Below are 18,221 nucleotides of genomic sequence, written 5' to 3'. Positions count from 1 at the left end.
ATGTATTACTATAACTATTTAAAATAAGTAAATTAACAAGTGAATAATAAATTTTATAAATTATTTTTAATTTAAAAATTATGACATTTTAAACATGAATACTAGCTATTCTTATACACAAAAATGTATATGCCATAATTAATGTATTATAAAGTTGATATGTGATTTGATGATATATAATCATTAATTTTTAATTTTTAAAAATTCATATAAAGATAATTTAGATTCAATATCATATTTACAACTTTTTGCAATATTAAATATTACATTTTGGCAGGGGCCATATATATATATGTGATGTCTAGCTAAGTGATAGAAGATAAGGAGAGAGAGAGGGATATGGCAAGCAGAGGTGGAGGTTGGATATCATCAAGAAGCTGCATAAACACTAGTATTCCACAAAGAGAAAGTAGTAGAAGGGCCAGCAAAGGAAATCACTTGTCATTGGTAAATCACAATTATTATTGTTGTATGTACTTATATAATTATTTATACTCCTAGCTACCAAATAACTCTAGACTACTACTACTGTGTTGAAGATAACAAAAAGAAGCAAAACGCCTTTGGTGAGAATTTCTAGCTCAGATGGAAAATGGCATGGAGAATGGAATTGTGATTACATTTTCACTCTTGGAGACCTTCAACTTGAAGATTTAGCTGAAGAAACTGATACTCCACTTTCTATTCAACTCTCTATCCACAAGGTACATACAATATATTCCTTTGACCAACTACTTTTAATTCATCTTCATATTATAATTCATGTTCATGTTGATGAGCAGCACGCAGGCTTTGGGCTCTCAGTAGATGGAACAATTATCACATCTTTCACCACAAAATGTAGCAACTGTTCTTCCCCATACTGCAGAGAGGTACTCACATAACATACTTTAATTTCTCTTCAATATATCTATGTATATATATATATATATATATATATATATATATATATATATATATATATATATATATATATATATATATATATATATATATATATATATATATATATATATATATATATATATATATATATATATATATATATATATATATATATATATATATATATATATATATATATATATATATATATATATATATATATATATATATATATATATATATATATATATATATATATATATATATATATATATATATATATATATATATATATATATATATATATATATATATATATATATATATATATATATATATATATATATATATATATATATATATATATATATATATATATATATATATATATATATATATATATATATATATATATATATATATATATATATATATATATATATATATATATATATATATATATATATATATATATATATATATATATATATATATATATATATATATATATATATATATATATATATATATATATATATATATATATATATATATATATATATATATATATATATATATATATATATATATATATATATATATATATATATAAAATTTGTTCCTCTCAGATTCATACAAGCTTTAAAGTTTGGATATTACCATCAACCAGAGACAAAGGATGTACAGATCAACTTCCACTGCTTGGTTGGGATGATCCATCAGTAAGTAAGATTTCTTTTTATACAAATTAAACTAGTATTTTCTTGTTAATGAACTAACAAGAATTATCCTCAGGTTATCTATGTCAAACCAGGACTTGAAGCTGACCTTGATTCCTTGATACAAGATACCCTTAGACTTGCGACCTCTGTAAAAGTACTTGTCCATTTTCTTTTCTTTATAGAGGAGAAAAAAAAGTAGATTATGAACATTGCTTCTTCTTTTCTTTTATTTTTGCAGGAGACTTGTTCAGAATCATGTGAGAAATCTGAACCTAAATTGCAGCGTAGGAAACTCTTCCTTATATTATTTATATTTATAAAAAATATAAAGTATAATAGGAAAATCAATTCATATTTACTTGTTTAATTGCAGCTTTGGGTAAACAAAATGCTGCCTCCATTGATAGGAGGTGGTCCAGATTATTGGAGCTCAAGAAGGAAACTTAACTTTCATCAAAATCTCAATAGCTATGCACCTGGATCACTGTAAAACCAAACAACATATTACTTTCTCCCTCTCTTCAAACTATTATCTTTTCATAGCTCAAATGAAAATTAGTTGCAGTAAAGGAAAATCAACTGTTTGCTCATTTTGTTGCTCAAAACACTATTATACAGGATTAGTTTTTCACAGATAAAACTCCCACAACACAAAATTACTACTGTTAAGCTTTTATATCGTTCAGAGTATCCAGATATTCCCAAAAAGACCATATATAATCTATGTATAACTTTGTCCGCGAACCAAACAACCCCTTAACTTTATACGTGAAAATAGAGGGGAGAGGGATGGAAGGACGGACAGACAGACTAGACTCATCAAGATGCCATAGGTAACTGAAGTGTATGATACATAAAACAGGCTGCGCTAGGATATTTGAATGTTATTTATCCAACAAAAATGTTACACACTGCCTATTAAAAATGAAATTCTAATAATATTTCTACTCTCACTTGCTCTTGAATGAAATAAATACCAATAATAAATTCAGTAATTTAATATAACGCAGAAGATCTATGTCATCTCCAAGCCCAATCTATTTGTTCCTCATTATGATTTCTTACCATCCAAGCTCCTTCAGCAATTTCGTCAAATAGCTGGCCCCAACCCCAACTCGAAAATCCCAAAAAGAACCACAAGTCATGGATAGACTGGTTTCCTAACCTTAGCTCTTCAATGATAACTACTGTGGCCCTTTGGTCAAGAAAAAATACATTTGGCAGCACTTCCATTGACTGGTTAACTATATACTTTCTGGAAAACGCAACAAAAGGCATTCCACGTTTCATGACAGGGCCACCAAAAGAAAGAGGAGCCTCCTTCAGAAGCTGTACTCCATCTTCAAGTTCATCAAGAGAGTCCCAACTGATATGTTTGTTGACAATCAGACCTTGAAATCCGGTGCTTTGATCCACTTTCACAATAAGTACTTTGGATCCATCAAACGGGTGGACATTTAGAAGCTTCTCTGTAGCAACAAGGATGGAACCAACAACAACACGAGGGGCTGATTTTGCCGATCTACTAACAGGAGCTCTAATTTGGTTGAACTGATCATCTAATGTTGATCCTTCTTGAAGTATAATTTCATGTGGTGAGTTCTTAAATGGAGCCTCGGAATTCATGTTATGATTTATCCCTGGTTCACCTCCAGTCCACAGTATACCTGATGTAGGAAAAGGGAAAGACAAACTTAGAAACATATAAAATTTAAAAAAAAGTGTACTATGCAGAGTATAAAAGATAACTGCGCCAAGAAGCAAATCATCAGAAAAAATTATTGATGATAGGTTCCAACTGGATACAATAGAATTTTTCCTTTAAACAAGTACTCACCATATACTATATGAATAGACTTATTCTTTGCTCATTTTACAGGCAGAGGGGAGGAGGGGTTGTTGATACTATGGAATTGGTAATAATTCTATCCTTCTGCCTTCATTGTAAAGCATTTACGTCTCTTCAATGTTTGACATGAAATGCAAACCAGTGAAATATGGAATAAGAACAATAGAGGATTGAGTTCTATACTTTTCAAGCATAAGAGAAAATAATCTCAAATTTACTACAGGTGCCTTTAACTTCCTTTCCTAAACATGGTTGGGAATTTTTAATAAAATTCTTGAAGCTCTGGAAAGTGGTAGTTTTAATTATTCCAAGAATCCATTCCAGTATATGCCTTGGGCTTAATTCAAGTGGCAAAGGTTGAGGGATTTATGACTTAGATTTCAAGTTCGAGCCCTGTGCCATGGTATGTTAGCACCCCTTTAGTCTACCAACGGTTTACACATGGAAGATTTAAGGAAATTAGAAAGTAGAGTACTTTAGCTTATATGTTATTTACTTTTCCTATTTATGTGTAGTAGTTGTTTGTTTGCTGTAGATTACTACAACTTTTAAGTATTTATTTTTCATTTTCTGTGTAGCAATTGTTGCAGTAAAGAGGTTATTCCTCCACTTTCTCATTTCAGTTGTAGTAGGAAGTTATTTCCTTGTTTTCAGATGAGTGGTTAATCCACCAGTGTTGTATTTAGTGCATTTGAATTCAGTGAAATGTTATGCAGAAAATTATTAAGATTTTGAGTACTTCAAACTCAAGAGATTGCAGGTTCTCTCTTCACAAACTAGCACCATAGGTCGTAGGACGTAAACATTCGATTTCATATTGCAGCTCCCCATAACTAGATCAGGGGACCATAACAGCTTGGTATCAGAGACGGGTGTTATGGGAGGTCAAATTCAACATCAACTCGCACAATTGGTGAACTAGTATCAAAAAGAATGTGCAGCCAACTTAGCAAGACAGGATGCAATAAATGCTTTGCTTAGATACACTCAACAAAGGATTTAGCGAATTCAAAGGTTGATTCTGAATCAACTGAACATACCAGCCAGAATCGGGGTTGGAAGGGTAAAAGTGGAGTGGCAGGAGGGTCAGGATCAGATGCAGGAGGAAGTTCCATCATTCCTCGGTATACAAAGTTGAATTTTCCATGGTTTACTGGCCAAGGGGACTCTTGGGATGGCTGAACAAATGTGAACACTTCATTCGACACCAACAAACTCCAGAGGAAGAAGAAGTTGGACTTGCTTCTTTTTCATTTGGAGGGGAATGCACAACTTTGGATTGTACAAGTTTCTTATCCTACCTAGTGTACAAGTTTCTTATCCTACAGGTTCTTCGTAGTCAAAATAAAAAAATTTTACACCCTCAGATTGAATAGGTTTCTTATCTTTTTTTGAAACTGGTAACATGTATATATATATAAATATATATGAATTAGATTTGCACCATGACAATGCTATCTACAATTACAAAAACCCAACCATTCTTGTCCTACCAGGCATTAGGTCCAAGCGTAATTTAAGTTTGGATTCTTTACCCTCAAGTTAGGAAACTCAGAGAAATGAGCTAAAAGTAACTTTCAAGTCTTAGATTAAAAAAAGTTGACTTTGACTTGGTCAACCGATATCAAATAAAAATGGTGGTACATATGAACCTAATGACGTAGTAAATAAGGCTTTATTTGATTTACATGAATATGACGATGTTGTGAAAAATTCGGCAGTTGTGAATCCTATACCAAACAAGATTTATGATATAACTATTACTTTGGCCCGAGATGGGGTTGTTTTTACAGATGCAGGTCTACAAAGGGAGAAGGAAAAAGCAAGCATTGGAATGGCGGCTATAGATAGTTGTGGTCATTTGCTTCATGCCTTTGGTACCCCTATTCAATTTGTAGGGAAGGCCATAACTGCTGAAGCACTAGCAATTCTGTGGAAAGAGCACTACAAAAGGGTTGGTCAAAGGTTCACATACTGATCAGCAAAGAATGTCATACAAATGTTGCAAAAGAATTTGATAACATCTTGGGAAATAGAGACCATTTGCGAGGATGTATTGATGAAGTCTTTTGAAGAAATCGAGATTATATATATTCCTCGAACATGGAATGTATTAGCTCACAATCTAGCAAAAATTTCTATTTCGTGTATAAATAGGATTGCTTGGGATTCTGCCTTCCCAAGTTGTGTTCTAACGGATGCAATGGTGTCTTATGGACATTTGAAACATATTTTAAAGTAATGCAATAAAGTGTTTTTCTGAGAAAAAAAAAATGAAAATGAGTCTAATTAGGGTGATTAAAAACTTCGGGATGAAGATTAAAATTTCGAATTTTTTAAAAAGGCTTCCCTCTTACTTTTGAATTTCAAAAATTAAATTCCTACCTTCTCTTTACATTTTCATCTTATTTTTCCTTCTTCTCCTTCTCTCTGCCATTCTTCTTCTTTTCTTATTTTATGGACTGTTTTGCGTTGGTCACAAGTGTGGAGAAAATTTGAAACTAACATAAAATTCAAACCATTGAAAAAAAACCCTGCAAATCCAACAAATTGTAGAAGTTGTTGTTGCAACAAATTTCAGTAATTACTGCAACTTCAGAATTTAATGCTACAATTACGAAATTTGTGGCAACTCAACAAATACTGAGTTGTTGCACCAACTTTCAATGTTATTAGAACAATTGACCAAAGTTGTTTTATTTTCTGCAGAAGGTGCAGCGGTGAAAAGTGAGGCGAAAGAGGTGGAGGAGGAGACAGTGCAGGTGGAGAGAGCAGAGAATGTGGTGGCGGAGGAGGTAGTGGTGGAGGTTGAGGTGGTGATGATGACAGAGGAGGGGGTGAGGGGACGGGGAGGGAGAAGGAGAGATAGGAGCTTTGTGTAAATAACAAAATCTGATGGCCTTCAAAATTAGTGCATTAACACTAATCTCAAGAGTCAGTTTCAAAAAAAAAACACTAATCTCAAGAGAGTCACCCCCATCTAATAAAAATAATTTGTGTCAACCTCAATTGTCAACATTAAAGCTTTTAAAGATTTTTAAAATCAGCACCAGAAATCCTATTACAATGCTGTGGTGATTTGCAGACCTTTTCATTTGATAGCCAAAATTATGTGATTGTTCTATCATATTCTAATATTATTTCCTTTTTTGACACACTTTTGTAGTGATATAGCTGACAATTAAAAAGACAAACTTACAAGGTTCAGTCTAATTTTAGATGGTAATGATGAATTTAAATTAATTATAGGATATTTTTGTGTGCTAAGAGGTAGTTCAGTAAACCAGATAGGTGACTTTTTCAACCTTTCCTTTTTCTTTTATAATATCAAATTCTGTATATTTTTGGGACCTTCAATCAAAAAATAATCTAATCAACAAAAAAAATAATTTGATAACCAAGAAACCCCCAAACTCAAGGGCACACGGTCAAAACTGAATGAATAATGGGCTCATCACTCTACCCTTCTCCACTTGAATATCAGCCTTTTGTCTGTGGGAGGGTTCGAACCCCTGACATGCGCCTAATCCATCCATCAAAAGCTACGCTCTTACCCCTAGACCAAAGCCCTATGAGCATCTACAATTTTTGTTTTCTGTTACCTCTGTTATAACCAGAATTCACTGTGAAGATCCAGTCTTCTGCACTTCCCACAACTAAACCATCTTATCTACAAATGATTTGTCTTGAACATTACTACCATCATGTCTATCGAGACCTTTCATTTTCCAATTTTACAAATTTCTTCAAATCTGTAGATCTCACAGTAGTGCACTTCCCATGGTAAAAAAGTTTGAGCTCCTTGTTGTATAAATGATTGTGTGGAGTTTGGAGAGAATCATATTCTTGGGTGGATTCTTTAGCTTTTAGTATACTGCTTGTATATGGACAGCTTGGTCATGTTTACCAAAGAAAACACATTTACTTGGATCCGAATGTTAAAACTGAGTGACATTCCTATGGATCGGAATGTTAAAACTCAGTGACATTCCTATGGATCCGAATGTTAAAACTCCTTCAAGGATAGGGGGAGCCACTCAGCAGTCCTGACGGTTGGTTGGGAAGTTGAATTATCTCACGGTGACTAGACCTGACATCTTTTTTCCTGTGAATGTTGTAAGTAAGTTTATGACTTTTCCTTGTGATAGTCATTGGGATGCAGTTGTTCGTATTCTGCGATATATAAAGACAGCTGCTGATAAAGGACTACTCTTCGAAGATCAAGGCCATGAGCATATAACTGGATATACCGACGTTGATTGGGCAGGATCACCCTTTGACAGACGTTCTACATCCGGATATTCCATTTTAGTAGGAGGTAATTTGGTGTCGTGGAAGAGTAAGAAACAGAGTGTGGTTGCTCGATGTAGTGCAGAAGCAAAATATCGAGCAACAGTTGTAGCAACTTGTGAGCTAGTTTGGATCAAATAGTTGTTCAGAGTACTAAAGTTTAGAGAAACCAATCATATGGAACTTGTGTGTGATAATCAAGCGACCCTTCATATCGCATCAAATCCAGTGTTTCATGAAAGGACTAAGCACATTGAGATTGATTGTCACTTTGTCATCAGGAGATATTGTTACCACATTTGTGAAGTCAAGTGAACAACTTGCAGCTATCTTCACCAAGTCCCTCACTGATCCTCGTATTAATTATATTTGTAACAAGCTAGGTACATATGATTTGTATGCACTAGCCTAAGGGGAAGTGTTAGAATAGGAATAGGTATACACAATCCTACTTAGAATAGGAATAGGAATAGATATAGTATATTGTATCCTATTTGGAAAAGGATTATAATGTAGTGTCCGAGTAGGAAAAGCAGTCTAGTTTAGTGTCTATAAATAGGGTTTCAATGTAATAATGTAGACATACAGTCAATAATATTTCTCTCACATCTCTCACAACCACCAAACAAGGAATTAAAGGGTACTCAAAATTTATGTCGGGACTAACTCCTCTTATCCATCACACTGTAACACCCCGGATTCGAAAGAGGTAAAATTACAGCTTTTGGAGAACTGCAAGTGTCATCTACGACTGGCCACCCACGGCCCAAGGATTGACCCACGGACCGTAAGTAGGGTCCGTGGTTGGTCACCCAGCCAAGAGTCACACTTCAGGTGGTCCTGACCAACGGATCGTCGCTCAGACCACGGTCCGTGGTCGAGGGTCCGTAGGTCCAAGGCGTAGAAAACCAGTCTTTGATCATCGAACCACGACTGACCAGGACAGACCGTAGGTCAGTTGACGGTCCGTCGGTCGGAGTTCCGTGGATCGAGAGCTGGTAGTTATTTTAGGGGCACATGGGTCTTTTCCGATTTTAATTAAATCAATGTGGTGTCGTTTTGCCTAAACCTAGACTACCTATATAAGTATTTTAGACCCCTAAATTCACTCAATTAAGTCATTCTCTCAATCCCAAAATGAAAACCCAAAACTCTCTCTCAAATATTCTCTCTCTAGAAGGTGGAAGAAGGAAGAGATTGAAACTAGGTCAAGTTCAAGCCTCCAATCTTCAAGCTTTTTGTGGGCTTTGTGACTAAGGTATGATGATTTTTCATCCATGGGATCTTTTCTCCCATGAAGTCCCATTAGATTTCTCAATTGTGAAGTCTAAAACCCCAATTCTAGTTAAGGTTTCTTCCAATGTTGTGGGTTATGATGAATGTTGATCCAATTGAGTGGATTATGATTGAATTGATAGAATTACATGATTTTAGGATGAAATTACATGTACCCATGCCTATCCTATGATGTTAGGGTAGAATTGATATGTTGGGTTTGATGCCATGAGAGGGAAACTCTATGGGTTAGATATCTCCTTATAAGATTGATGAATCATGACTAGAATTGCTTGAGATTGAAGCATATATGATGAATATGATGTTAATTGCTTGAGAGTAAAGTATAAATTATGATCATGAGATGTAGTGCTTTGAGAGTAAAGCCTAGACTATGAATTGTTGATTGTTGATGTTGTAGTATGGAAGGGATACTTCCTAAAATGAATTGATACGCATGATTGAATGAATGTGAAAGGTTTACTCACATGAATGATTCTAGGTTGAAAGGATTGCTCACCTAAAATGAATCTAGACAAAAATGCTTAATGAATGATGAGGCTAGAGGTGACTACCCTTGACCCCCATATGTTAAGGATATGAGGTGATTCCCCACGTTCTTATTATGATGAATGGACATGGAGGCGAGTACCCATGATCCTTGTGAAATGATGTGGAGGCGAGTACCCTTGACATATGATGTGATTGTGGAGGCGAGTACCCATGATATTAAAGTAAGGCAAGAGGCGAATACCCATTAGCCTTTATAAGTTAGGCAAAGAGGCGAATCCCCATGTCTTTAAAAGTAAGTATGAATGATGTAATTATGTTATGCATTTGATTAGCTTGGAGTGTTGCTTGCCTTCCATGATGTATGCTTGACTAGAGGCGGATGACCTAAGTCTTGGCAAGGGATGAGCGAGGTTACCTAAGGAAGTAATCCTCTTTCATTATGATGCCTTATGTGCATTGATTATGCTTATGCCTATTGTGAGAAATATATGGGAAAAAATAATATTGAATTGTGTATCTAAATAGTTACATTGAGACCCTATTTATAGACACTATATTGGAATCCTTTTCCAACTAGGATTCCTATTCTTATTCCTATTCCTATTCCTATTCTAAGTAGGAAATACTTATTTCTATTCTAACACTCCCCCTCAAGCTGGTGCATACAAATCATATGTACCTAGCTTGTTACAAATGTAATTAATACGAGGACATGTGAGGGACTTGGTGAAGATATCTGCAAGCTGATCATTTGACTTCACAAATTTCGTAACAATATCTCCCGAGAGTATCTTTTCTCTGACAAAGTGACAGTCAATCTCAATGTGTTTAGTCCTTTCATGAAACACTGGATTTGATGCGATATGAAGAGCCGCTTGATTATCACACACAAGTTCCATCTGATCAATTTTGCCAAATTTTAGTTCTCCCAGCAACTGTTTGATCCAAACTAGCTCACAAGTTGCTGTCGCCATTGCTCGATATTCTGATTCTGCACTAGATCGAGCAACCACATTCTGTTTCTTACTCTTCCACGACACCAAATTACCTCCTACTAAAACACAATATCCGGATGTCGAACGTCTGTCAGAGGGTGATCCTGCCCAATCAGCGTCTGTATATCCAATGATATGCTCATGGCCTTGATCCTCAAAGAGTAGTCCTTTACCGGGAGCTGACTTTATATATCGCAGAATACGAACAACTGCTTCCCAATGACTATCACAAGGGGAAGTCATAAACTGACTTACAACACTCACAGGAAAAGAGATGTCAGGTCTAGTCACTGTGAGATAATTCAACTTTCCAACAAGCCGTCTATACCTTTCAGGATTACTAAGTGGCTCCCCCTGTCCCGGAAGGAGCTTAACATTCGGATCCATAGGAGTGTCAATAGGTCTACATCCCATCATTCCTGTCTCCTCAAGAATGTCTAAGGCATACTTGCGTTGAGAAATAACAATACCTGATCTAGACTGAGCAACCTCAATACCTAGAAAATACTTCAATCTGCCAAGGTCTTTAGTCTGGAAGTGCTTAAAGAGATGTTGCTTCAAATCGGTGATACCATCTTGATCATTACCGGTGATAACAATATCATCAACGTAAACAACCAAATAGATACATAGACTTGGTGCAGAATGACGATAAAACACAGAGTGATCAGCTCCACTACGAATCATGCCAAACTCCTGAATTACTGTGCTGAACTTCCCAAACCAAGCTCGAGGAGACTGTTTTAGACCATAGAGTGACCTGCGCAATCGACATACAAGGCTACTAGACTCCCCCTGAGCAACAAAACCAGGTGGTTGCTCCATATAGACTTCTTCCTCAAGATCACCATGCAGAAAAGCATTCTTAATGTCAAACTGATGAAGAGGCCAATGACGAACGGCAACCAAAGATAGAAAAAGACGAACAGATGCTATTTTAGCCACAGGAGCGAAAGTGTCACTATAATCTAGCCCAAATATCTGAGTATACCCTTTGGCAACAAGGCGAGCCTTAAGTCGATCAACCTGACCGTCTGGACCAATTTTGACTGCATAAACCCAACGACAACCAACAGTAGATTTACCTGCAGGAAGGGAGACAAGCTCCCAAGTACCACTCTTATGTAAAGCAGACATCTCATCAACCATAGCCTGCCTCCATCCAGAATGAGAAAGTGCTTCACCTGTAGTCTTAGGAATGGAAATAGAGGACAAAGACGACACAAATGCATAATGGGGTGATGATAGACGATGATAACTCAAGAAGGTATAATGAGGGTTAGTATTTCGAGTGGATCGTATACCTTTTTGAAGTGCAAGCGGTTGGCTAGGAGGAGGCAAGTCCGCAGTAGGAGCAGGGTCCGGCGCATGACATGAATCATCTGGGACTAGGGTTGGACGTGGACGGCGATGATAAGTTAGTAGTGGTGGCACTACAACTGGAGATGTAGAAGTAATCGTAGATTCCTCAAAGGTTGGCACAGGTAAAACCTGAGGTATGGGTAAGACCATAGATACATCAGGATGATCAGAAGATGTATAGTAAGGTTGAGACTCAAAAAATGTAACATCAGCGGACATAAGGTATCGATGAAGATCATGTGAATAACAACGATACCCTTTTTGAACTCGAGAGTAACCAAGAAAGACACATTTAAGGGCACGAGGAGCTAATTTATCTTTTCCTGGGGCTAAGTTATGAACAAAGCATGTGCTCCCAAAGACACGAGGAGGGATAGGATAGAGATGTGACTGAGGAAACAGTATGGAATGTGGAACCTGATTCTGAATAGAAGAAGAGGGCATTCTATTTATCAAATAACAAGACGTAAGAACTGCATCTCCCCAAAAACGCAGTATTGGATGGTTGATTAGGTTGAGCACCATATGTCTGTTTACTTGCGCGATTTCGAAGGAACTCATTATATTCCTTAAGAACAATAGGATCATAACTGGGTGGTGGACCATGTAAAATATAACATATATCACGAGTGTGTCCAGGTTTATTACAATGACTACACTTGGATCGAGGTTTCCCAAAACGCCCTCCCCCTCGCCGATTCTCCATAGACTGGTATGTACGCTTTTCTGTTGTTTGAGATGCGAGAATTGAGGAGTCAACAATGGATGATGAAACTTCTTTGTGACTGGGAGGTGCAGCAAGACGAAGCAGACGAGAGAATAATTCATCAATTGAGGGAACTGTAGGACTGGCTAGAATCTGGTCACGCACAGAGTTATGGTCAGTAGGAAGTCCAGCAAGTGTAAGAACTAGAAACAATGTCTGCCTTTGCTCTTGTTGCTTTTCCACATTTGTAGTGATAGGCATCAACGCTTCAAATTCCTCCATGACTGCCTGTACTTGTCCCAAGTAAGTAGACATATCAGATTCTTGTTTCTTTAAGTTGGTCATCCGAGATATCACATCATAGAATCGAGCTATGTCATTAGTGTATAAAGCACGCGCCTTTTCCCAAACTAAATAACATGTCTGGAATGGGCGAAACAAGGACATCAACTTAGAATCAATAGAGCGCCAAAGGAGACTACATAATTGGGCATCCACTTTCTCCCATTGTGCTTTGGCCTTTGCACCTTCGTCACTAGACTTTGTCTTTTCATCTACAACGCAAGCATTGTTTGTTAAGTGATCTTGAACACCTTGACCCTTACACCACAACTCAACTGAAGAAGCCCAAGCTAGATAGTTTGAACTTCCCATTAATGGTTCTGAAGTGATTGTAAGGCTTGAACTTCCAATCCCCATATTTTTGGAGCCAAAAACATCACACCCGAAAGACATTTTTTCGAAATTTGACTTGAAAAGAGTAAGAAATTCGCTGGAAACGCCGGAATCTACCCACAGTGGCCTAAAATTTGTGATTTCGCCGGGAACTTGCCGGAAACTGCCTGAAAATCACCGGAACCCTAATTCCGGTGATCGGATCTAGAGAAAACTGAATGGGTTCTGGTCGGAAATACTGGGCGACCCCAACAGAAGAAAACAGCTCGAAAAAAGATGACAGGAGCAGTGTTCACGCGCCGGCGCGTGAACAGATCTCGCCGGAAAACTTCCACCTCCGAACGGCGCGTGGGGGCGCGTGGTGGGTTTTTTTCCGGTGGAAATTCTTGGGGTTCGGTCGGCTGAGCTTCCCGAGCCTCGTGATGGTGTTGTCTTTCACACAACACCTTCAGAACAAAAGATGACACAAATCAGTCCCAACCGTCGTCGCCGGAATTTGACACGGTGACTTGAAGTTTCTCACCAATGCTCTGATACCATGTGAGAAATATATGGGAAAAAATAATATTGAATTGTGTATCTAAATAGTTACATTGAGACCCTATTTATAGACACTACATTGGAATCCTTTTCCAACTAGGATTCCTATTCTTATTCCTATTCCTATTCCTATTCTAAGTAGGAAATACTTATTTCTATTCTAACACCTATCTTATGTTGACTAACACTTATGTTTATGTTGATTATGGAAGCTATCGTATTTAGTACATGTTTGTACTAACGCATACTCTTGCCTAGGGTCCGGCGCTCTTGATTCACACACTTGTGGCTGGGTTCATAGTTGATCAAGCAAGTGAAGATTTGGTGAGTCCTCATAGCATTCGAGGATTGGATCACCCCTTTCTCATCCATGTCTTTCTTTTCATGTTGGACTATTGTATGGGCTGCATCCCAAGATTTTATTCTCTTATGTCAGATGGTTTGAGACAATGTTGTTAGACTTCCGCTCGTTTGATGAAAGGCTTTGATTGTTTGAAATGTTTGCACGTTTTCTATTACTTTATGTTATGATATGCTAAGTGGCTTGTATGGGGCCTCTCGGGGTCTCATACGCCTTGTTACATCTAGGGGGTACCCCTGGGTTGTGACACACACCACACGAACCCTAAAAGTTTAATTGGTCCCTTTCCCATCCCCCCCCCCTCACACTCAACAACAACAAGATATCTAGACCTAGTTTAGTCCCCCTCACATTATAAAGTATAACCCCTCCTCGACCTCAATAGTGCTTAAAAGATATCTCTAGGTGTTACCCCTACGGGTATTTTGAAGGGAAACTTGCATAAATATACTATATTAAGAAAATATTTACCATTTATAAGCAATAACATTTTCTTTTCACTTGATCACTTTTAATACATTTATAATACATTTTTAATATATACTACAGAGAACAATTTATAAAACACATATAATACACATTTTATTGATAAATAATATATTTATCACACATTCTAATACACTTATAATACAATGTGTCAATTTCTTCCAAACAAGCATAATATATTTTAGAACAGTTATAATACATATATCTTGCATACATAATTCACTTTTAAAATATATTGCAGAGTTATCATAGTATTACTATATATTGCTACAAATGGTAATAAATAAAAAGTATCGCTAAAATCAGTAATTATTTATTAAAAGGTACCTTTTTAAGTAATTTTTCCTATTTTGAATATACTTGAGCACGTCAAAAAAAAATGAACGAATATTGTATTCTAATCATTTATTTAATTGCGAAGGTATTATACTCGGTTCATTTTCACCCCCCTTAAGCACTTCTTTATGCACCTTACCTCCTTCCTCCCGCCTCCCCCCCCTCCCCCAATCTCTTTTCCTCGTTTAGTTGGGTGATCATTTATGAAGCATGCTCACTTTTTCTGTTTTCCTAAACGGAATGATATTGTATGATTATGTGCTTTGTTGAGCCAAGGGTCCCTTGGAAATAGCCTCTCTACCTCCACGAAATATGGGTAAGGTCTGTGTACACTCTACCCTCCCCAAAACATACTTTGTGGGAGGATTTCACTGCATATCTTGTTTTTGCTCCCAGAAATGCCTCCTGCCTCTAAATAATTGGCATGTATGTCTTATTACTAAATTTACTGCCATTCACTTTACATCACAGTTTCATTTTCCTGACCACTGTTTCATTAATTTAAACCAGTCCTACATTCCAATATAGAAACTAGATTCCATTATAGAAACTATCCAGTGAGATATTTCTAATGAGCCTAGTCATACATTCCAATATAGAAACTAGATTCCATTATAGAAACTATCCAGTGAGATATTTCTAATGAGCAAGGCCCGTAACATCTAAAATGATATTGACCGATTGAGACAACAGCGATCTATTTAGGTTATCAAACTAGCAAATATGGAAGATAAAGAAAAGAAAATGTATATCAGTGAATCTTGACTATCAACAATTTTCTTCTTTCAAAAGAATAAAAATAAATAAAACAAGAACAATATCCTGGACATATGAATCCTCCATAAAAGATATGTTTAGTTAATCAGATTGGCAGCTAAGTGTGAATATACCAATGATAGAAAACATGCACCAAAATTTTTATGAATAATATGGAAAATTAATGATATTTTCCTTTTCGCATCCTCTTCTTTTTCTGCTTCACTCAGATGGGTGGTGTGCAATCACCAATATTTTAAAATCAGGAAACTCACCTTTCTCCTGAGGAAGATCGTAAAAGTGGCTCCCGTGGTGAGCAAGAAAGTTAATGATATTAGATACTGCCATATCTCCACCATAAGGGATAGCTTTCTTCCTCCCAGCTGGAAATAAGAGTAGAGATGGATATAGTTCCCTCTGCAAAATTGCAATGGATAAGCAGGCGGTTTAACACTCACACATATGGATGCATTACTATGGACTGCTTAAGTTTAGTCAGGAAGCATTAGAGTTTAGAGACTATAGAAGCTTTTAATTCTCCCACCTGCATTTCACATGCCAGGAAGAAACTTGTAACAAGATTCCGGCGCAGAAATGCATGATTTTCAGCCATTAAATTTTATTTGATTAACAGGATCACCCAACAGCAATGCTCTTTTGAATTAGTCAACAAGTTAAATTTCATTTCAAAACATCTGAGCATGGGAAGCACTTATCTTCTTTTTTTTGATGACTGTAGTGTACGGGCCAGCTTTCGCACACCTCAACTAATTCCACAGGATACCTCCCACCAACAACAGGTACCACCAGGTAACTCTGTTCACCAAGGCAATGACAGTTGGGAAGAAATCGCCTAGTGTTTTTTTTGTTTTTGGTCTCTGCTGGGATTTGAACCCAAGACCTAATGGTTCTCAACCTACTTCATTTGACCACTAGGCCACACCCTTGAACGCAACATGGGAAGCACTTATCTTGGCAGATCCCTAACTATACAAAGAGGATCTCAGCCCAAGCGTGTGAAATAGTAAAAGTAGTGGCATCTCTTTGCAAAAGGGTGAAAAGAAGGATCAGAAATGAGATTGCAGATAGTTACTGCATGCCTTTGAGCCCAACAATTTGGCAACCATCTAAGTATGCTAAGTTGCTAATAATGGAATCTAATACTTCTACAAATAATCAGCTGAAAAGGCTGTCTTGGGAAGTCAAAGTGTATTGCATACAGGGAAAGTTCTTGGATCATGGGAATCCGTTTTTCCCCTTTTCTAGGTCCATGAATTCTAAGAGAAGCACTTATCAACTCACATTAAAGAAACTTGTAAAAGTTGGTCGTTAATAGGACGGAAATGTTTTTTCACATGGCGACTAGTTGGCTATCAACACTACAAAAGCCAAACCTTTTGTCTCATAAAAAAATTGCAGATCAATGTAAGAGTTTAACCAAGTGAATGGGGCAACCAGAAACGGTAGAAATTTCAAGAAAAATCATCAGTTCCTAGATTTCCTTGTCTAATGAGGATCCCTTCAAGATTTTTTTTTAATCAAGTAAATGTATTTTCATTCATAAACATGGTATATAGCCGGAAGAAGTAAGAACCCCAACCCAATTTAAAACTTGAGCGAACAATCCAATGTCATTCATCTCCACAACAGGAAAATCTCACACTTCCTCAAATTAATTTTAAGGCCTAAAATCAAATGAGAACTTGGCCTAAATAATCCAGTTTGGTCTCAACTACATAAAAAAACAAACAAAGATATCATCCGTGAACAACACTGAAAGGCCAATGGAAGTGGAAAAGCCTAGGTTTTAACCTAAGATGGTGGAGTATGGTGCTGAGATGCCTTCCAAACACCATGAAAATTAAAGAAACTTGGATCAAAGTCGTGGGTGTTCCTATACACCTTTGAAGCACCAAGTTTTCGAGGAAATTGGACAACTCTGTGGTGGAGAAAGAGTTGAAGAACCATATGAAGTGGGTGAGGATTTCAGTTGCAAATGATGCAGAAGCATACCACAAGAGGGTAATACAAAGTAATGCCAATCTCTGTGACTCAGTACAAAAATCCCTAAGAACATGTGGGGAAGGTACAGATGGAACCTGGAAAGGGGGATTTAAATAAGTCATGTGAAAGCCACATAGCTTCTTCAATGAAGAGCTCTGGATTGGGCTTAGAGAGGCCCTAGGGAAGGTAATTAATTGAAGTGGAAAATGGGCCTGATCAGGCAAGCGTAGTTATTTTTAACAAAATAACAAATTCATCTCAGTCCATACTCAATAGAGATATACTTCATGAAGACATGAAATCGCATCTCTCTTCCAGTCATGCAAGACACATAACAGAACACTGTGCAGGAGATGATAGTGGTAAATCTAAGTGAGGAATTGGTGGAAGATTCAATGCAAATCGCGGAAGAGACAGTTACATAAGAAGTTTTTGAGGGGGGGGGGGGGGGGGGGGGGGGGGGGGG

The 18,221-nt window shown here is 36.7% G+C and overlaps 2 protein-coding genes across 6 annotated transcripts in view; one reads left to right on the top strand and one right to left on the bottom strand.

Annotated features, from left to right (window-relative positions):
• Nucleotides 1–305: 305 nt before the first annotated feature.
• On the top strand, nucleotides 306–2,240 carry LOC102605612 (uncharacterized). 2 transcript variants are annotated; one of them, XM_006345253.2, is made up of 7 exons: nucleotides 306–447; nucleotides 540–704; nucleotides 783–872; nucleotides 1,515–1,607; nucleotides 1,681–1,761; nucleotides 1,846–1,891; nucleotides 1,981–2,240. In XM_006345253.2, exons 1-7 carry the CDS (start codon nucleotides 340–342, stop codon nucleotides 2,052–2,054), a joined length of 657 nt encoding a protein of 218 aa, XP_006345315.1. In that variant the 5' UTR covers nucleotides 306–339; the 3' UTR covers nucleotides 2,055–2,240. The 2 variants fall into 2 exon arrangements, with proteins under 2 accessions (XP_006345315.1, XP_015163268.1); XM_015307782.1 differs by having other exon boundaries at nucleotides 540–872; nucleotides 1,981–2,238.
• Nucleotides 2,241–2,411: 171 nt separating this feature from the next.
• The window catches only part of LOC102605046 (uncharacterized), a 55,751-nt gene continuing 39,941 nt past the window's right edge, over nucleotides 2,412–18,221 (bottom strand). For 2 of the 4 annotated variants that reach the window (XM_006345251.2, XM_015307780.1), the window contains 2 exons: nucleotides 16,027–16,168; nucleotides 2,412–3,274 (listed from right to left, as the gene is read on the bottom strand). In XM_006345251.2, coding sequence (XP_006345313.1) covers nucleotides 2,628–3,274; nucleotides 16,027–16,168 — 789 coding nt within the window. In that variant the 3' untranslated portion in view covers nucleotides 2,412–2,627. Of the gene's footprint in view, nucleotides 3,275–3,504; nucleotides 3,569–16,026; nucleotides 16,169–18,221 lie in introns of those variants that run through there. The other 2 variants (XM_015307781.1, XM_006345252.2) reach the window with 2 other exon arrangements.

Source organism: Solanum tuberosum, unplaced genomic scaffold (genome assembly GCF_000226075.1).
Source record: "Solanum tuberosum cultivar DM 1-3 516 R44 unplaced genomic scaffold, SolTub_3.0 scf00066, whole genome shotgun sequence".
NCBI lineage: Eukaryota > Viridiplantae > Streptophyta > Magnoliopsida > Solanales > Solanaceae > Solanum > Solanum tuberosum.
This window is presented reverse-complemented; position numbering and strand designations above follow the sequence as displayed.

Coding starts and splice junctions, on each gene's coding strand:
- LOC102605612 (XM_015307782.1), top strand. CDS start 340: ATGGCAAGCAGAGGTGGAGGTTGGATATCATCAAGAAGCTGCATAAAC. Junction 1,608..1,680: donor TTGGTTGGGATGATCCATCA/GTAAGTAAGATT, acceptor AATTATCCTCAG/GTTATCTATGTCAAACCAGG. Junction 1,762..1,845: donor GACTTGCGACCTCTGTAAAA/GTACTTGTCCAT, acceptor TTATTTTTGCAG/GAGACTTGTTCAGAATCATG.